Below are 21,573 nucleotides of genomic sequence, written 5' to 3'. Positions count from 1 at the left end.
CTCCGGGGGGAGGGGTGGGGATCGAGCCCGCGCTCCTCCCGCCTTCCGCGGGCGGCGGGAATTCTCGGTCTGGGAGGCGGGAGGAGCGCCGTGCGCCAGCCTGGCCCGGCCCCGAGGGCCGGCCTGGGCCCGCAGGGGGCGGTGGCATGGCCCGCCTGCTGCCTCGCCCTGCTAGGTGGGCTCTGGTGCTTTTTTCCATCCGAGCCGCGGGCTGTGAGAGAATTCACAGAGAAGAGTCACTGAGTGAAAAGCTCGACTCAGAGCAGTGAGAGCTCGGGGCCTACCCCGTGGGCACGGGTTTTTACGGGCCGTGGGAAGGTTCAGGTGGGGCCTGGGCGGAGCTGCATCCGCGAGCGCAGATGCACGGGCTGCTCCGCTCCTCGGGCAGGATGCGGCCATGTCTAGACCAGACTCCGAGGTGGGTGGAGCAGGGGTGGGAATTCACCTGGTTAGGTCAGAGGTGTCTGGTCTTAGAGGGGTCAGGGGTCACGCCTGACCTCCGGTGTCTTGTGGATAGAGGCTCCAGCCTGTAGCAAACCTGTCTACATTTTTTTTTAAGAGACCTGTTGCTGCAGCTTAGACATTTGGCCTCCTGTGCCTATGGGAGGAGATTCCTGGAGCTCTTATCTAGTGAAATGTTCTTGGAGCAGATATTTCCAGCTCTGGGTTGTTTTTCTGGCCCACAGCTTGTTCAGTTACCTCAAAGGGAGTTGCACGATTCTTACAGATAATTTTAGTTCACTTTGATTTTGCTTAAATGGCATGCCCCTTTTATGGAGCGGTAAAACCTACCGAGTGCCTTTGGTGTAGGGTGCCTCACACAGATTGCATGTGGGGACAGTTGGAAATCAAAGCTGAGTGGGGAAATCCTGTCCCTTGAAAGTAATCCTTGCCCTTGGCCATAGCTGTCACATTCAGCTTGGTAATGATCTGGTTTGAGAGCCTTGAAAGGGGGGTATGGGGTTGTGTCTGGTGTTGCAGTTTTAGTGGCCTGAATAAAAAAAGAGCTTTGTGCTGGAAGGCGGTAGGTTTCTTAGGTATGATAAAAATAGAAAGGGAGCCAGTTTCTGAGGTTAGAGAACAGCGAGGGCGGACGTGGTAAACTGAAGTGTGAAGAAGGGGGTGGACAGGTGAGAGACATAGAAGGACAGAATAGGGTCACAGAAGGGATGGGGAGCAGAGGAATTGAGAGAGAGACTCGGGAGACGAGAAAAAATATTCTTTCCTTAAAAATAAAAGAGATCCGAATATTTTTGGTGGAGGTTACAAAGTAAGTGCCAAGAAAGGCAGGTGATGGTAGAATGGTAGACAGAAGTTCTAAGGCTGTCTTGTGGAACTTCACTTTAGAACTTCAGTTTTATCTGAAATCCCCTCTGCTACAAATTCATTAAATATCAACTTTCATAAGTATAGAGCTTTATGTTGAGTGCTCCTAAATTTGCCCTCATTTGATCTTCATGATAATCTGTGTTTAAAGTTAAGAGTGAATAATTCCCATTTTTCAGATGAGTGTTCTCATCTGTTTTGAGGTTCAAACTTGAATTCTGAAGTTTCTGAATTTTAGTTCCTCTATACAAGGTACTTCATTATTAATTTACAGAATTTGCCTATTAGTTCAGATGTCCATACAGCCTCATCTTTCATTTAGTGGCAAAATGGTTGAATTCTGTGTTAACTCTAGAAGAGATTAGAGCATACTGGATTAATTTCCTAACAAGCAAGGGCTAGGGGAAGTTCTTTACCAGTTTAGCACTTTTTTTTTCCTATTATTCCTATGTTTCTCTTAAGATTTTGAAGGGTTCAGGGAGGTGATGAGGGTGGAGTGAAGTAATATCTATAAACTGCTTACTTAGCTTTTATACTGTAGTATACTAAGCACTTTATATTCATGATCTTATTTAATTCTTCCAACAATCCCATGAGGTAGTTTTATGTGGTCTTTTTACAGGAGAGGACATTTGAAACTTCAGAATGTAATCATTGTATCCCACTGACTTCTAATTTTAAAATGTTTTTATTATTAAATATTTTAAGCATATGAAAAATATAGTAATGAATACCTTTATATCCACCATCCAGCTTTATCTTTTTTTTTCTTTTTAATATATTTTATTGATTTTTTACAGAAAGGAAGGGAGAGAGATAGAGAGCTAGAAACATCGATGAGAGAGACATCGATCAGCTGCCTCCTGCACATCTCCTACTGGGGATGTGCCGGCAACCCAGGTACATGCCCTTGACCGGAATCGAACCTGGGACCTTTCAGTCCGCAAGCCGACGCTCTATCCACTGAGCCAAACCGGTTTCGGCTGGCTTTATCTTTTTTTAATAATGTTTTTTAAAATAAATTTTTATTGATTTCAGAGAGGAAGGGAGCAGGAGAGAGAGAGAAACATCAATGATGAGAGAATCATTGATCCGCTGCCTCCTGCATGTCCCCTACTGAGCACTGAGCTCATAAACTGGGCATGTGCCTTTGACCAGAATTGAACCCAGGACCCTTCACTCCGAAGGCTGACGCTCTATCCACTGAGCCAAATCAGCCAGGGCCAGCTTTATATTATGTTGCCATGTTTGTTTTAGGCTATTTTTTTTTTTTTAAGAACTAAAACATAGAATTGAAGCTCTTTTGTCCTCTTGCCCATTCCTCTTCCCTTCCCACAACCAGAGGTAACCACTATCCTGAATTTGGTGTTTCTTATTCCTTTGCATGTTTTTATAATTTAATGATATATGTATTTGGTATTGTTTCTTTAACAAGTTGCAAGAAAATGGGGATGCTATAGATTAAAACACAAGATGTATCAGTCAATTGCAATGTATGGACCTTATTTGGATACTGATTTTTTAAAATCTTTTAAAAATATATGCCGAAACCGGTTTGGCTCAGTGGATAGAGCATCGGCCTGCGGACTGAAGGGTCCCCGGTTCGATTCCGATCAAGGGCATGTACCTGGGTTGCGGGCACATCCCCAGTGGGAGATGTGCAGGAGGCAGCTGATCAATGTTTCTCTCTCATCGATGTTTCTAAGTCTCTATCCATCTCCCTTCCTCTCTGTAAAAACTCAATAAACTATATTAAAAAATATATATATATGACATAAAATAACTGGAAATCTGAACCAGATATCTTATGATAAGGAATTCTTGTTATTTACAGATGAAATGATGTAATTCCTGGGATTTGCTTCAAAATAATCTAGTAAATGGGGGAGATTAGCTATGGTTTGGTTGATGGTAGTTGTTGGGCCTGAGTGATGGTATGTGGGGTTCATTATGCTATTATGTTATTTTTGTATGTGTATTAAAATGAGTAACTAAAATTATGAAGAGAATGATTTGTGCAGGTTAAAAATTATAATAGAGGCCCAATGCATGAAATTCGTGCATAGATAGGGTCCCTAGGCCTGGCCACTGATCAGGGCCGATCTGTGGGGCAACTGGTGGGGCGTATATTTCCTGATAAATGCAGACATTTGGGAAGTTATGAGGCTGACAATAACTTAGATAATTATTTCAAACTAGAGGCCTGGTGCACAGGTAGGGTCCCTAGGTATGGTGGGTGATCAAGGCCAATCTGTGGGGCAATCAGGGGGTCCCTACTGGCACCCTCCTTGGCTGGCCTGGCGCTGCCTGCTCGCTGGCTGGCCCCACCCCCCAATTGCCTTGCCTTGCTGCCGCCACCTGTCTCCTTCCTCTGTGAGGTGACCAGTGGGACAATTGGGGGGTCCCTGCTGGCACCCACCTTGGCTGGCCTGGGGTCTGCTGGCTGGGGGCAGCTCCTGCATTGAGTGTCTGCCCCCTAGTGGTCAGTGCACATCATAGTGACCAGTTGTTCCACTGGTCGATTTGCATATTAGGCTTTTATTATATAGGATGGTATTTTGTATGTTTTTGCTCCCAGCCCTTTTGGAACATTCTATGAGAGAAGCTCAGAAGAGCCAACTTTGTGGCTCTGGATGTCGTATGGCATAGAAATTGATATTGTCAGTGGTTGTGAAGGATATTGGGCCTTTGTGTGCACAGTAATGATGTGTGTGTTTTTCCTCTGTGGTTTGGCTGCATTCAGGGATATTACTGATGTCCTTCCATTCAGCTGGGAAATCAAGGAAGTCTGTGATAATAAGGTGGCTTAAATTATTTTTTTCTACGGCACCAAAATCCTCATTAGTGTCCATATCTTTCAGGTCTATAAAGAGGTGTAGTGAATTTAGAGGGCTCTGCCATTTGCTGACCAACCCTGGGCAAGTCTATTACAAAGGTGGTAGAAAAAACACACACAAGAAAAAACATTGCCTTTGGAAATAGACCTTAGTTTGGATCCTTGTTCTAGCATTCTTAGTTCTCTGTACTTGGTTGAGTTACTTTATGACTTTGAACTTTAGTTTTCCAAGAGTGAAAATATATTGAACTCTTCATTTGGTCAAGCAGGTGCTGGGGGTACGGGCTCAGAAAGGGCTTCTCAGAAATGTAGCTGCTTAACTCCAGTGTCTGTGATACTTGTGCTTGACAACTACAAACTTTATGTAAAAAAGAAATTTCCAAAAGTCAACTTTTCTTCTGCCTAAAGAAATAATGTTATAAAAACTCAGTCACTGGGCAGAGAAATTACTTTTCTCTTTATTGAGGAACCTGCTCCAGTGCCTGGAACTCTCACAACAATTGTTGGTAAAATCAGAGAAAAGGTCTTAGCAGCTCTACGTTTATTTATTTATTTTTTTAATTAAAATATATTTTTATTGATTTCAGAGAGGAAGGGAGAGGGAGAGATAGAAACATCAATGATGAGAGAGAATCATTGATCAGTAGCCCACAACCTGGACATGTGCCCTGACCGGGAATCGAACCATGACCTCCTAGTTCATAGATTGACGCTCAACCTCTTGAGTCACACAACAGAAACTGTAGTTTCTTTGATGAGATCTGTGTTATAGAATTAAGTTGAGGGTTAAATTAGAGCTGTAAATGTCTCTCAGTGTCTGATTTATAATAAGTACTTAATATTTCTTTCCTTTCTGTCCCACCTCATTTCTAAGATAAGTTTAATTAGTTCCTTCTTTTATTTATTACCCCCTTAGTTTCATTATCTTAAGGTGTTCAACATAATGGTTTGACATATGTACATATTGCCATATGATCTATATATATGCTAGGTGTACCAGTTAATAATGCGGATTTTATAATCAAAGAAAAGACTATAATTTCAAGAGAAACATCAAAAGTGTTTCATTCAAAGTAATGTCCGTCACTAGCTACACATTTCCCCCATCTTTCAGGTAATTTGTGGATACCGTCCCAATAGAACTTTTCTTATTTTGAAGCAACCAGAGACCCAATTTTCCACTTCTTCGTACAGTTTGAAGTGCTGCTCAGTGCGTGTGCCATTGATTGGAACAAGTAGTAATCTGAAGGAGCAAGGTCTGGTGAATATGGTGGGTGCGTTAATACTTCCCAGGCAAGATCTTTTAACGTGTCTTTAGTTGGTTTTGAAGTGTGTGATGGTGCGTCATCATGAAGCAAAATTACTTTGCCCTGTCTTCTGGCCCATTCTGGCCGTTTTACGATCAAAGGGTGGTTCAAATTGATTTCTTGTTGTTGGTAGAGATCAGTATTAACGGCTTCACCTGGTTTTAGAAGCTCATACTACACCACACCTTCCTGATCCCACCAAATGCAGAGCATTGTCTTTCCGAAGCGATTTGGCCTTGCAGTCGATGTTGATGGTTGACCTGGATCAACCCATGATTTTGTGTGTTTGGGATTCTCAAAATAAATCCGCTTTTCATCGCCAGTCACAATTTGATGCAAAAAAAGTCTTTTGTGTCGCTGAAGCAACATTTCTGAAAGATGGGGGAAATGTGTAGCTAGCGATGGACATTACTTTGAATAAAGCACTTTGATGTTTCTCTTGAAATTATCATGTTTTCTTTGATTACAAAAATCCGCATTATTAACTGGTACACCTAGTAAAAGCCTGAACGACTGATGACTAGTCTCTATGATGTGCACTGACCACCAGGGGGCAGACGCTCAATGCAGGAGCTGTCCCCTGGTGGTCAGTGTGCTCCCTTAGCAGGAGTGCTGCTCAGCTGATTGAAGGGCGCCTCTCCTGATGGGGACTGGGCGCAAGTCTGCAGCAGGGCCAGGATGAGCGCCAAGTGGCAGGCAGGAGCAGCAGGCAGTGTTGGATTGCCGGTTTTGGCCTGATTGCTGCAGGCCACGCTGAGGGATCCCATCGGTGCACAAACCTGTGCACTGGGCCTCTAATTATAAAATAAGTTTAGTTAACAACATCACCTCACATAGTTACAGTTTTTTTCTTGTGATGAGAACTTCTAGGATATATTCTCTTAGCAATTTTCAAGTATAAAATCAGTGTTGTTAATTATAATCACCATGCTGTGCATTACATAGGTCCCTTTTAATCCTGAAATTCCTTCCCTTCTAACTCTTTCTCTGGTACTTTATTGTCCATACCATTTTACATTTTTTCATAGTAGTGTGTAATTTTAAATGTTGTCTCCCTGACAAGATTATACAGTCTTTGAGTGTAGAAGTCATATCTTTATTTCTTAGAAATTTTATAGAGACATATTATCTAGCTCAGTGCTGTGTGATGATAGTAACTCAGAAAATGTTTTCTGTAAGAATGTATGAACTAAAGCTAAAATTCCAGGTGTGGTTTGGAGGGAAGTGGAGTAGGCAAAATTCACAGTAAAAAAGCTATCATAAATTTCCCAGATTATTGAGTTTAGTGTTTAATTATTTCTTATAGCGTTTCAGATGTTTATATGAAATATGTAAAATATTAGCTTTCTCTCATTTTCCCCATTAGAAAATAATTATAGATCAAATTCATCATTAGCTGTTTAAAAACTAGATTTTAGTTAAACTAGTAATATATATTCAGGTGGAAAAGTGAAGTGATATCAAAATCTCCCCTTGTCCTCTCTCAATCAGGTTATAGCAGTCATCAAATTTGTTTGCATTTTTCTCTATTTTTGCATCTATGTATCTATTGAAATGAGACTTTTGTATGTATGGTCATGAGTAACTTAGATCTTGGTGGAATCTTAGACATTGCCTGGTCCCCTTTTCCATCCCTTCCCCGTTTTATAAATGAGAAAACAAGTTCAAATGGTTAAGTGGTTTGCCTAAATTATTATAACTGGTTAGTGACAGAACCAGGACTATAACCCAGATTTTTAGACTCCTAATCTAGGATTCATCCTACTAGAGCAGCGGTTCTCAATCTGTGGGTCGCGACCCCTTTGGGGGTCGAACGACCCTTTCACAGGGGTCGCCTAAGACCATCGGAAAACATATATAATTACGTATTGTTTTTGTGATTAATCACTATGCTTGAATTATGTTCAATTTGTAACAATGAAATTGGAGGTCACCACAACGTGAGGAATTAAAGGGTCGTGGCATTAGGAAGGTTGAGAACCACTGTACTAGAGCATATAAATGATATCCTTAAGAAAGTACAAATTGTTGGAACAAAACTAGTTCTTTAGTTGCATAATTTTTCCTCTAAAGGTTTTTCTTTTATGTTTTGACTCAAAATTTAACTTTCTGGTATTAAAAAAAATCAAGATGAAAATTAATAGATGGAGCACCTTAAAAGCATAATACAGTTGACTTTGTAATTAGCTAGTTGAAAGTGATGAGAAGATCCTCTAATTTTCTTTGTACCTTCAGGAAGGTGGGAGTCAATCATTTTGACAAGTCTCCTGAAAGGAACAGCTAGCAGGAGCTGAAACCTTTTTCCATTTGGTCTTGTGGCAAAGGCAGAGATCACGCCAGCAGCTCCACACAGTATGGAAGACAATTCTTATATTCTTAATTAAAAAAATTTGTTTTGAAAGTAATATGTTTGTTTTCTAAAAAGTGTAAACTATGAAAATCCATACATTTTACATATTATATTTGTATTGTTTGTATATTGTGGATATTATTCAGTGATAGTATATACAGTTTGCATTGTATTTTTAAATACAGTAGTCCCCACTTGTCCGCAGGGGATATGTTCCAAAACCTCCAGTAGATGCCTGGAACTGCAGGTAGTAGTGAATCTTATATATACTATGTTTCTTCCTCTATGTGCATACATTGTCACTTAATGGGACGTACTTTACAGCTTCTCTTTGGCATAGATGAATTGCCAGCATTTCTACTCTTGCTCTTTGGGGCCATTATTAAATGAAATAAGGGTTATTTGAACATAAGCACTGAAATACCATGACAGTCCTTCCAATAACCTAATAAGTGACTAATGAACGGTAGCATAAAGAATGTGGATATGCTGGACAAAGGTATAATTCACGTTCTGGACAGGACAGAGTGGGAAGGTACGAGGTTTCATCACACTAAAAACTTAAGAATTATTTCGGGCCCTAACTAGTTTGGCACAGTGGGTAGAGCATTGGCCTGTGGACTAAAGGGTCCCAGGTTTGATTCCAGTCAAGGGCACATGCCCATGTACGGGCTCAACCCCCAGTAGGAGGTGTGCAGGAGGCAGCCGATCAATGATTCTCTCTTATCATTGATGTTTCTATCTCACTCTCCCTCTCCTTTTCTCTCTGAAATCAATAAAAATATATTTTAACAAACAGAATTATTTTGGGAAGTTTCCATTTAATAATTTAGAACCTCAATTGACCTCCTGTCTGAAACTGGGTACCTGCAACTGTGGAAAGCAAAACTGCAGATAAGGGGAGACTACTGTAGTTTAAAATATCCATAGCATGAATATACCATGATTTTACTTAATTGATCTCCTGGTGATGGGCATGTCAATTGTTCAATAATTTAGCTATTTTGAGTAATGCTGCTTTGGATATCCTTGTAAATGTATCCATGTGCATTTGTATAGGTATTTCTGTAGAATAAACTTCCAGAAGTGAAATATCTGGGTAAATTTGGTATTGCCAAGATACTATCCACAAAATACTGTGCTGACTTACACTCTCACTGACAGAGTATGAGAGTGCTTTTTTTGCACATCCACACTAACCTAGATTATTATGTCTTAATTTTTACCATATTTATAGGGAAAAAAGTATCTCATTGTACTAATATCTATTTCCATGATTCTGATAAAGTTAAATATCTTAAAATTGTTTTCTATATTACAAGTCACAGTGTAAAGAATTTGAAATGTTAGGACACTACCACTCTATAGAGCAGATTGGAGTTGGTATGAAGAGTATTTCCTGTTCCTCAGTGAACCTGCCTCTTATTTCTCCAGATATGATGTGCCCATTGGTGCCCTCTAGGGGTTCCTTGGATGAGGATGTATTGGATGACTCCTTGCTGGACCTGAGTGAAGGAGAAGAAGATGATGGCCATTTCAGCTTCACAGAGGAAGAGATAGAGAAGTACTTAAGGGATGATGATCTATCAGATGAGGATGAGGAAAATTCATTGGACAGCCGTGGACCAGTAGCTGAGACTCCTGGCCTCTTCAAATTACCTCAGAGTACATTAGTTGGTCAGGGACCAACTCCTGCAAAACCATTAAACAGACCCTTTGCACTAGAAAAGAATCTTGTAAAATTAACAGTTGTTGCACCATTTAATCCAACAGCTTGTGATGTGCTTAATAAGGACAAGACTGATACACCCAAAGATATTGAAAAACCCTCCTCCCTTGGAGAAGGGATGAGAGAAGATGGTCTTAGCCCAAAAAAGAGCAAACTTTGCACTAATTCTGAAGGGATCATCCCCAATAACTCTTCCTGGGATGGATCCTCGCTCCCTTCTCCTTCAAGTAATAACTTTCAACAAACTGTCCGTGAAAAAAGTATGCCTGATAGTAAGACACCTACACCTGTAATCACTCAGATCTTGGACCATTCAGAGACTCCTCATTTAGGTTCATCCTGGAGAAATGGATCACATAAATCAAGTTGTGAAATGAAGTTTCCAGTTGTTTCCAGTTCATCAAACAAAGTAAGTGTATTTTTTCAAGATGAAGAGAAAAATAAAATGATTTTCATTCAGAAGCTGTATAGCAGCAGAGCTTTGTATTCAGACAAATTGGGGTTTGAATCCTGTCTAGCACCATGACCTTGGACAGATTATGTAGCCTCTCTGTTCCCTCACATTTCTTTTTATTTTTTATATTTTTATTGATTTCAGAAAGGAAGGGATAGAAACATCAGTGATGAGAGAGACTCATTGATTGGCTGCCTCCTGCACGCCCCACACTGGGGATTGAACCCACAACCCTGGCATGTGCCCTTACCAGGAATCAAACCGTGACTTCCTGGTTCATAGGTCAATGCTCAACCACTGAGCCACAATGGCTGAGCCCTCACATTTCTTATTTAAAAATTGGAGTAAATAATATTTCATGGTAGAGTAAAGGGTAATTGTGTATTTGCAGTGACATTCATGATATCAAATTACCATTTATTAGATAATTACTAAGTTGATGGTTATTTTAGTATTATTTTTCCTTTGGGCTTCAGCCTAAGTCTCAATCTTTGGTTATCTATAATAATAAAAGTGTAATATGCTAATTAGACCAGACTTCCTTCCAGACGAAGCTGGGGCTGCTAGGGAAGCCTGGGTCCCAGGTGCCAGAGGGAAGCCAGTGCTGGCAGTCGGGGGAAGGAAGGCCTGCTCTTGCATGAATTTCGTGCATCGGGCCTCTAGGATTGCTATATTAAATATAGTACCAGCTCTGAGTAAGCCTCAGAAGAGCTGAAAAATCTGGGGCAATTTACTTAACCTCTTTGAGCCTGATTCTCTTTCTTCCAAAGGGTTTAATAATCCCTGCTGCTTAGGGTTCTAAGCCTCCCCCCACTTTAAGATTGCAGTCACTATCTCATTTAAAGCAGCTATTGTAGTGCCTGGTACACAGTGGAATATGGATATGCCTCTGAGTCTAGTTCAAGAGTATTTCCATACATGGTATACTGTTATTTTCTTGTTACTAAGAACCATCTTTCCTTCTGCATTTCTTTTGCTCTGAAAAAAAGGATGTTCTTGACAAGGATTCTGGGAAGCTGAAAGTTCCTGAGAGAATAGGCAAAGTGATTCCTGTTCTGCAAACCAAAACAAGGTAACCCTATAGAATAAAATGGCAATATGCAAATTAACCATCACTCCGTCACAAAGATGGTGGCACCCATAGCCACATAATGGCAGCGCCCAGTCCTTTCAGCCCCTCTGGAGTCCCCCATTCTGTGGGGTGGGGAGGGCTGAGAGTGGGCAGCGTGAGCGGCCTGGCGGAATGCTTGCTTCACCGCCGTGGTGATAAAGCAAGTGTTCCACCCCGGCTGCGGAGGGCCTCTGGGCAGCCGGCATGGAGTGGCCAGGGGCGGTGGGGAATGCTTGCGTCGTCACCCCAGTGACGAGGCAAGTGTTCTGCGCCCATCCACAGATGGGCCTCTGGGCCACGGAGAGCCTCTGGGCAGGGGCGAAGAGCGGCCAGACCCCACAGAGAGCTACTGGCACACGGATTTGTGCGCAAGGCTACTAGTAGTGTAATGGAATATTCTGGTTTCTTTCTCAGTTTCCCTGTAGTATGGAAAAAAAACCCTGAGTAAGCATACTTGAAGTTCTAGCACCACATATTAGTGTGATGTTGGGCAAGTCAATCTCTGACTCATTTTATCAATAAAATGAATCCAATGATGCCTTCTCCACTACCTCACAGGATAATTTTGAAGAATAAAAAAAGACATATTAGTGAAAGTACTTTATAAATGTAAGATTTCTTTTCCTGTGTATGGGCAAGTCTGGTCACAGATATGGTAGGAGGTTAGAATAATTTTTAGCAAAAATGTTAAAATATAACTGTAGAAAATCATTTAGTCATACAACTGTCTTGGGGAAAAATTCTTATAGAGGTTGCAGATTTGGGTCACTTTTTCTTTTTCAATCTATGCTCTTGTTGCCAGGAGATGGCAGTGTCTCCACATGGGCCTTTTTAATTAGCAAAGCTGTTCTTTAGGTTGGGTCACATTGGCTTCCTTACAATGATAATTTTAAAAAATACATATTTTATTGATTTTTCACAGAGAGGAAGGGAGAGGGATAGAGAATTAGAAACATTGATGAGAGAGAAATATTGATCAGCTGCCTCCTGCACACTCCCTACTGGGGATGTGCCCGCAATCAAGGTACATGCCCTTCACTGGAATCGAACCTGGGACCGTTCAGTCCTCTGGCTCACACTCTATCCACTGAGCCAAACCAGGTAGGGCTTTACAATGATATTTTTAAAAATTTTTGATTATACAGGTATTCTGCTTTTGAAATTTTAAAATATTAAAAATAAGGCTAAAATCCCTTTTTTGTTTTTTTTCTTTTGTTTGCATAATTTAAGGGAAACATTGTTAATTGCTCATAATGGAAATTATACCAAAGAATATAAGTCAGGCTTCTTGGAACAGTAATAACTTGACTATGGCAATATTCTCATCTACAGACTCCTCGGTATAGCGCAATCAGTATGAATAAGGGCTAGACGTTGTTCTTGCCAAGGTCACCAGTTTTCTAATTGCCAGATCCAGCTGGTTCTTTTCTGTTTATCACATTCAGTTTTTTGTGGTTCTATGAAGTTAGCTATTTTCTGACTAACCTTGAATTACTCAACAAATGCTTTTTTTCCTGGGGACTAAGTTGTCTTCACTTTCCTATGCTTGTTAACAGGAGGTTGTTAACCTTGTCTTCTTTTTTCTCTCAGCTCCATACTTGATTTCAGCTTTATATGACTAACACTATCTTATGTCACTGAGTCTTAGAGTATTTTGCCTCTGAAATTTAGTTGTTCTAAATTTCAGCAGTTGATCAGCAGTATATATCTTCTGTCAATAAAACACTATACTCATAATTCTAATGGACTGTTTTTCTTCCTGGTTTGCTTTGTTCCAGGACTAATGTTTCGACGTTTTCACAATCAGATCTAGAACGGAAGAAGCAAACTTATGTCAGGAGTGTTTTTGCTCATATAAAAGACTCAGTGGATTCTAACCAAGGTAACATGGTAACCAAAAATGGCATGTACAGATGTGATGGCACTGTTTTTCCAGTATAATATCACTTAATTTTCTTAGATTGGTGAGAAAGATAGCTTCCTTACCCCAAAATTTTCACTTCAGGGGATGCCTAATCAGATAATCCTGAAAGTGGCTGAGCTAACCTTAACGAGGGCTCCAAAGAGACTCATACCAGTACATGAAAAGTACGTTCCCCATATTTGAGGGGTATAACCAGACCTATACCTTTTTGCCAGGGATTTGTTTTTTGTCTGAAAAACAATAGAAGTGGATGACCAGGCACTGCTTAGTAATCATTGATTTTTATTTGGAATTATTTCCCTATTGTCTTTAGCATTTAAACGTAAAAGCAGGCATTTCAAATTATATCCTGCATCATGCCATCTGAATAAAAACTCTTGAAAGACTCTGACTACCTTCCTGACCCTTCAAGCTGAGTCATCCCTAGTTAAAACCTTTTTGCAAACCAAAATGGCTAGACTTTTTCTTTACCCCCATTCATCCTGAACTATTGGCTGATGGGAAAAAAACTCCTAAAGGGAAACAGCTGTACTGAAGGTGCAAAAGTTAGATACTTACAAAATAATTCCTTCTCAGAAAAGATCCATATTTTGTCATTTTTGTGTTTTTTCCTATTTAGCAAACATATCTCGAGTACTTGCAGTGGTGCTAATTTTGAAGATTAGGGATCGGAAACTTAAAGAAAAGTGAGGTAGAGTCTTAGCCCTCTGGGAATTAATAGCCTAGAGAAGAAAAAGATAATTACATTGCAATATTGATTAATGCTCTAATATAATTATGCATAAAGTGCAGTAGGAGCAAGGAAAGAGCCCTTCTGTTTGTGTTTGGGGAGAGTGGAAGATGGGAGAAGGAGGACGCTCTAGGTAGGCTCTACAGAGAAGATAATTAGTTCTGTTACTCTAAGATCACTATAGAGGGTTTTAGAAGAATTTTTGGCCAAAGAACAGAGGGAGTCTCCCCTATCTTTGACAAATCTTGAATAATTAGTGAGTTTTTCTTTTTTTGTTTTATAAGGCTATGAGTGAAAGGTTTAGAACTGTTGAGACATCAGTCAAAAGAATTTTTTATTCCAGGTCATTTTATTTATTTATTTATGTATGTATGTATGTATGTTAATAGTCACTAGAGCAGTGGTTCTCAACCTTGGCCCAGCCAAGGTTGAGAACCACTGCACTAGAGGATATTTTTTCCATTGATTTTTGAGAGAAAATGGAAAGGAGGAATGGAGAGGGAAGAGGGAGAAACATCCATGTGAGAGAGAGACATTGATTGGTTGCCTCCTGCACGTGTCCCAACCAAGGCCGAGGATCAAAGCTGCAACCCAGGTACCTACCCTTGATCAGTAATCGAATCTACAACCCTTAGATGCATGGGCCAATGCTCTAACCATTTAGCAACACCAGCCAGGGCCAGGTCCTTCTATTTTTCACTCAAAGAGTTTATTAAACAATCAAATACTACTCATACTGATTGCTAAGCCCTTTGGTTTGTGAGATCCCTTTACTTGAACTATTTTAAAGGTCTGCGCGCGCGCGCACACACACACGCACACACACAGATACACAAAGTCACTGGAGGGGCAGATTAAAAGAAGTTTGTCTATATATTCAGCCTCTGTGGAAGAAGCTTGATCATTGTTTTTGTTTATTTTTGTTTTTTCTTAAATCTATCTTTATTGATTTCAGAGAGGAAGGGAGAGGGAGAGAAAGATAGAAACATCAATGATGAGAGAGAATCATTGATTGGCTGCCTCCTGCACACTCCCCCTGGGGATTGAGCCAACAACCTAGGCATGTGCCCTTGACTGGAATCAAACCCAGGACCCTTCAGTCTGCAGGCCAACGTTCTATCCACTGAGCCAAACTGGCTAGGGCATTGATCATTGTTTTTTCTTTCATGAGGGGACTTACTTTCTTTTATATACTAGATAGTTGGCACTGATATATCCAGTTATACATTTTTCTTTCTCAATTGGGGCATTTAAAAAAAATTTCACAAGAAAAGCAATAAGCAACTGCTTATTTTATAGCATCTTTTCTAATCTCTTCCCCCATTCAGCAGTCCTTCTCCCATTTTATCACAACAATCTATATCCCATAAGAAACAGCTAGAATAGCCCTAGTCAGTTTTGTTCAGTGGATAGAGTATCAGCCTGTGGACTGAAGAGTCCCAGGTGCCATTCTGGTCAAGGGCATATGCTCAGGTTGCGGGCTCAATCCCCAGTAGAGGGCTACAGGAGGCAGCCAATCAGTGATTCTCATCATTGATGTTTCTCTCTCTCCCTCTCCCTTCCTCTTTGAAATCAATAAAAGTATATTAAAAAGAAAACAGCTAGAATAACTGGTATAGAGGAAAGACAGAATATTTTAGTAGTTGGGGGAATAAAGTCTAGTCTAAAGTTAATTTCTGGGTTCATATCTAGCACCATTACTTACAGGCTGTGTGACTTTGAACCAGTAAAAGCTCCGTTTTCTCATTTATAAAATGGGGATAATAACGAGGCTTATTTAGCTTATGTGAAAATTACTTTTTTAAAAAGATATATTTTATTGATTTTTTACAGAGAGGAAGGGAGAGGGATAGAGAGTTAGAAACATTGATGAGAGAGAAACATCAATGATGAGAATCACTGATTGGCTGCCTCCTGCACGCCCCCCACTGGGGTTTAAGCCCACAACCTGGGCATGTATCATGACCAGGAATGGAATCTTGATCTCCTAGTTCAGTGATGGCGAACCTATGACACGCGTGTCAGAGGTGACACGCGAACTCATTTTTTTGGTTGATTTTTCTTTATTAAATGGCATTTAAATATATAAAATAAATATCAAAAATATAAATCTTTGTTATACTATGGCTGCACATATCAAAAAATTTCTATATGTGATAGGACACTAGAGTTAAGTTAGGGTTTTTCAAAATGCTGACACGCTGAGCTCAAAAGGTTTGCCATCACTGTCCTAGTTCAAAGGTTGATGCTCAACCACTGAGCCTTGCCAGTTGGGCTCATTTTATCAATAATGTATATATTATTGATACAGGATATAATATAATTCATTCTTTAACTCCATTATTGTAATGTAGGTCTAATCTCTTTAGTTTAGTGCCACCTGTTCTTCAATAGCATTTACAAAGAAGTGCCAACCACTATGAAATCCCAGCTAATGGAAAAATTTGTATGAAATAAGTTCTTAGAGTAGAAAAGGACCATTAAGATCTTCTCTTTAATCTCCTAACACATAATTCTGTTTTCTGTATCTTTGCCAAGTGACCATTCAGCCTTTGCTTAGAGTTCTAATAATGCAAAACTCATTACCTCATGAAACAGGCCGTTCATTGATTAGGAAATTGTTAGAAAGTTATTCCTTACATTGAGCCAAACTCTGCCTTCCTGTGATTTCCAGTGGTAGTTCCTAGCCCTGCCCTCTGGGATCACAAAAAATAACTGCTCTCTTCCATTTACGTAATATATTTTAAGGATCTTTGCCTGTTAAATATCTCAAATTAAGATTTTTAATGATTACAAAGTATAACTTGTTATTCCATCTTGGGTAATTAGGTTGTGTTTATTTTCATTAGCAATGCTGCAGTGAACATTCTGGTCAAGAAATGTTTTTTGTTTTTTTTTAAATATATTTTATTGATTTTTTACAGAGAGGAAGGGAGAGAGATAGAGAGTCAGAAACATCGATGAGAGAGAAACATCGACCAGCTGCCTCCTGCACACCTCCCACTGGGGAGGTGCCCGCAACCCAGGTACATGCCCTTGACCGGAATCGAACCCGGGACCCCTCAGTCCGCAGGCCGACGCTCTATCCACTGAGCCAAACCGGTTTCGGCCAAGGAATGTTTATGTACAGCTCTTATATCTATAGGACGAATGCATAGAAGTGGAATTGCTGGGTAAAGTGCATAAACATTTTTTAAAACTTTTGATGCATGTTACCAAATTGTCCTGCCCTCCCCAATTGTATTTTATTTTACTGTCACCAATTTGATAGGTAAATTTCAATAAATTTTGTTTTAATACTTAGCTTAAACATTTTTCTTATGTTTATTGGCGATTTATATTTAATCATAATTTTTTGAGTCATTTATTGCAAAGTTCAAGCTGAGAGCTGTGAATTTACTACATCCATTTAAAGTAAATAACTTGCATGAAATACAGATCTGGCATAGATATAAAATGTGAAAATCAAAATTAATGTCTTGAACCTGTATATTTCATTTGCTCACAAACTTGCACACACTAATATTCTGCAAAGAAGACAACTACAGCAAAAGAAAAACTTCCCTTTTGCAAGTAAGACCAAAAGCATCCCTCCAAAGAGAACAAAATTAATCATAATTTCTTAAAATCATCTAATATTTATACTATATTCCAATTTCCTTGTTTTTCCAAAACGCCTCCTTGTAAATTATTAAAATGGGATCTAATTAAGGTTTAACTGTTGTCCAGAACCATGTGCACTGCAATATACTGGGCAGGCTTGCTGGTTGCCTGCCCCAGCTGCCAGGTGAGCTCAGAGAGGAGCCTGTCTGGCACTGAGGCATGAGGCACATTGGTATTCACCACAAACATCAGTGAGGACTGGGACCATGCACCAAGATGTGCCTGTGTCTCTCTCCTTAGTCTCTCTTAATCCAGGTCACCTTTTTTAAAAAATATATATTTTTATTAATTTAAGAGAAGAAGGGAGAGGGAGAGAGAGACAAACATCAATGATGGGAGAGAATCATTGATAGGCCACCTCCTGCACGCCCTCTAGTGGGGATCAAGCTTGCAACACAGGCATGTGCTTGACCCAGAATTGAACTGTGACCTCCTGGTTCATAGGTCAATGCTCAACCACTGAACTGCACCAGCCAGGCCAGGTCACTTGTTTTGTAGATTGCCTCACATTTTGAATTGTGTTTGTTTCCCTTTTTTTTGGTGTCATTTAACTTGGTCATCCATCCCCTATATTTACTGTAAACTGGAAGTTGGGTCTAGAAGATGGATTAGATTCAGATTAAGAATTTTTTAAGGCAAGGAAAGGGGTTTTTTTGTTTTTTTAAAAAAAATATATTTTATTGATTTTTTACAGAGAGGAAGGGAGAGGGATAGAGAGTTAGAAACATCAATGAGAGAGAAACATGGTAGAGCGTCAGCCTGCGGACTAAAAGGTCCCAGGTTCGATTCCGGTCAAGGGCATGTACCTTGGTTGCGGGCACATCCCCAGTAGGGGGCGTGTAGGAGGCAGCTGATCGATGTTTCTCTCTCATCGATGTTTCTAACTCTCTGTCCCTCTCCCTTTCCTCTCTGTAAAAAATCAGTAAAATATATTTAAAAAAAAAAAAGAAAGAAACATCGATCAGCTGCCTCCTGCACACTCCCTACTGGGTATGTGCCCGCAACCAAGGTACATGTCCTTGACTGGAATCAAACTTGGGACCCTTGAGTCAGCAGGCCGACGCTCTATCCATTGAGCCAAACTGGTTAGGGCGAGATTAAGAATTTTTTTGGCTGGAATAATTCACAGGTAGTGTTGTGTATTTATCCTGTATCAAATTAGGAGGTACCACCTAATGACAGGTATTTCCACTAATAGTGATGTTAAGTTTAATCGCTTTGTTAAAGTGTTAATTGAAACATTTCTCCATTGTAAGGTACATTATTCCCTTTGTAATTAGTAAATCATCTGTGGAGTGTGCTTTGGTACCATTCAAATATTCTGTTCCACAATTATTCACCAAAGGTTTGAGCATTCATTAATGATCCTTGTCTGAATCAGCCACTACACAAAGAATTGGATAGAAAATATTCATTTTCTAAATATATCATTTTTCTACAATTTGTTAGCTGGCATTCTTCTATATAGATTTTTTAGTATCACCTTTACCTCATGGATTTATTATTTGTTTTTGAAAAGGTTTTATTATATACAGAGGGGATGAGACTCAGTCCTTGGCTGTTGCCTTCCTCATTACTATGAGGAGGTTGCTGAGCTCCTCTCTCTTCTTTTTGGCCCAGTTGTGTGTCCCCACCCAACTTCAGGGTCTGTTTGTCCATGGAGAACTTGAGCAGCTTCATGGTGGATTGTTAGAGGGCAAAGCCACACGCCCCTCAGATCATGGCCCACATGAACTTGGTGTGCTTGGTAAGGTACTCCTGGCAACAGCTGTTCCTCGCCTTGTTGATGTTCTTGGTTACCTTGTGGCTTTTTTGAGGCTCATGGACATGGGGTGACGCAGAGCAATGGCTACTGCTCTTTATTGCTGTCGCCACCAAAAGGCCCACATTGCATAGAACCCCTTATGGATTTTTAAAAAAACAACGTGTTATAACCAGTGCATTTTTTTGTTTGTTCCAGATTTGACCAATAAGAACTCCTTCAAGTGGGTTCCTGTGTCTTCTGACATAACCCCGTTGTTTTTTTTAAATTGTGATAAGAAAACAACATTTATCATTTTAAGTATACAGTTTAGTAGTGTTATGTTTATTCACATTGTTATGAAACATATCTAGGACTTTTTATCATGCAAATCTCAAACTCCCTACTCATTAAAAAACAACTAGGCTTCCCTCCCTCCGAAAGAGTCCCTAATAACCACCATTCTACCTTGTTTCTATTAATTTGACTACTCCAGTTACCTCATATAAATAGAATCATACGGTATTTGTCTTTTTATGAATGACTTATTTCACTTGGCGTAATGTCCTCAAGGTTCATCCGTGGTGTAGCATGTACCAAAATTTCCTTCCATTTTATGGCAGAACTAGAGGCCTGATGTATGAAATTCGTGCAAGGGGCTTGGCCCTTGAAGCCCCAGCTTCATCCAGAGGGTCGTTCTGCTGTTCGGTCTAATTAGCATATTAGCTCTTTATTATATAAGACAGTATTCCATCTATGTATATCCCACATTTATTTTTCCATTCATCCTTCAGTGGACATTTAGGTTGCTTTTTGCCTTGACTACAAATCAGTCAAGATTTGTACTAGATCAGTGCTGTGTTGTTGACCTATAGGCAACACATTTGCATTATTGCTTTCTATTTAATCTTTTTTTTCTTTTTATTTTCATTTTATTAATCCTAATATATAAAAATCCTGGGTCGGTCACGACCGGAGGCTTGACTAACCAACCGGAAGTCAGTCCTACAGTCAGCGCTGGGTTGCCGTGGCGACCCAGCACTGACTGCTGAGGGGGCTGCAAATCAGGCCCAGAGAGAGGCCTGTAGAGAGAAGCAGGGTCTGATCTGTACCCTCTGTGGCAGCTTGCCTCTCTCTTTCTCTCCTGCAGCTGGGCTTCCATTTCTCTCTAGGCCTCCAATGGGGCTGCTGATCAGCCCTGTCTTTCTGATCAGGCCTGGTTGATAGGCCCAGAGATACTGACTGGCAAAGAAACCGACCAATCAGAACCAAATCTTGGTGAAGTGTGAGGAGCCAATGGCTGCCTAGGAGGTGGAGCTTTTGATGCTGACTGGCATAGAAACTGACCAACCAGAACCAAATTGGCCAGCAGAGGAGGGCAGTTGGGGGTAAGATCAGGCCGGCAGGGGAGGGGAGTTGGGGGCGATCAGGCTGGCAGGGGAGTGGTTAGGGGGGAATCAGGCTGGCAGACAGAAGTGGTTAGGGGCAATCAGGCAGGTGAGCGGTTAGGAGCCAGCAGTCCCGGATTGTGAGAGGAATGCCTGTCCGGCAGTTGGACATCACCTGAGGGGTCCCAGACTGGAGAGGGTGCAGGCTGGGTGAGGGACCCCCCCCCTCACTCCCCCAGTGCACGAATTTTGTGCACAGGGCCTCTAGTCTATTCATAAAACCAGTAGCCTAGCCTTGGCTGGTGTTGCTCAATTGGTTGAACATCGCCCCATGCACAAAAGATCGTCAGTTCGATTTCTCGTTGGGACCTACCTACCCAGATTTTGTGTTCATCCCTGGTCAGGGTGCATATGGGAGGCAACTGATTGATGTTTCTTTCTCACATCATTGTTTCTCTCTCTTCTTCTCCCTCTGTCTCTAAAATCAATGAAAAAGTATTTTATTTTTTAAAACATATCTTGATTTTTTCATGTCAATAAAGTCTTTTTTTAAAAAAATATTTTTATTGATTTCAAAGAGTGAGGGAGAGGGAGAGAGAGAGATAGAAATATCAATGATGAGAGAATCATTGATTGACTGCCTCCTGCACTCTCCCAACTAGAGATCGAGCCCACAACCGGGCATGTGCCCTGACTGGGAATCAAACCAGTGACCTCTTCGTTCATAGGTTGACATTCAAACACTGAGCCATGATGGCTGAGCTGAAAACATTTTTTTAAAAAAAAGAAGAAGAAAAAAGCAGTAGCCCACACCCCTATAGCACTTTTTTTTTCTTTCCTTCCCTCTTCATTCTTTTTTTTTTTTTTTTTTTTTTAATTTTTTTTATTATTTTGTAGTTATCAGATGTCTCGGTGACTGAGCTGGGAAACCTTTCACGTTTCTCTTTCCTTTCCTTTCATCTCTGGATAACTGAGCTCTGTGGTTTGTGTAGGACCAAAGGTCCGGAATACAAT

The 21,573-nt window shown here is 40.5% G+C and overlaps 1 protein-coding gene and 1 pseudogene across 4 annotated transcripts in view; one reads left to right on the top strand and one right to left on the bottom strand.

Annotated features, from left to right (window-relative positions):
- S100PBP (S100P binding protein) overlaps positions 1–21,573 on the top strand; it is a 34,031-nt gene that overhangs the window by 560 nt on the left and 11,898 nt on the right. For 2 of the 4 annotated variants that reach the window (XM_006777359.2, XM_006777360.2), the window contains exons 2-5: positions 7,705–7,821; positions 9,254–9,957; positions 10,992–11,074; positions 12,892–12,995. In XM_006777359.2, the coding sequence (XP_006777422.1) occupies positions 9,256–9,957; positions 10,992–11,074; positions 12,892–12,995 (889 nt within the window). In that variant the 5' untranslated portion in view covers positions 7,705–7,821; positions 9,254–9,255. Of the gene's footprint in view, positions 1–7,704; positions 7,822–9,253; positions 9,958–10,991; positions 11,075–12,891; positions 12,996–16,616; positions 16,653–21,573 lie in introns of those variants that run through there. The other 2 variants (XM_015572807.1, XM_006777361.2) reach the window with 2 other exon arrangements.
- Positions 18,933–19,676, bottom strand: LOC102771614 (annotated as a pseudogene).

This window comes from Myotis davidii, unplaced genomic scaffold, assembly GCF_000327345.1.
Source record: "Myotis davidii unplaced genomic scaffold, ASM32734v1 scaffold88, whole genome shotgun sequence".
Taxonomy (NCBI): Eukaryota; Metazoa; Chordata; class Mammalia; order Chiroptera; family Vespertilionidae; genus Myotis; species Myotis davidii.
The sequence above is the reverse complement of the archived record's forward strand: the minus strand, read 5'-3'. Positions and strand labels throughout refer to the sequence as shown.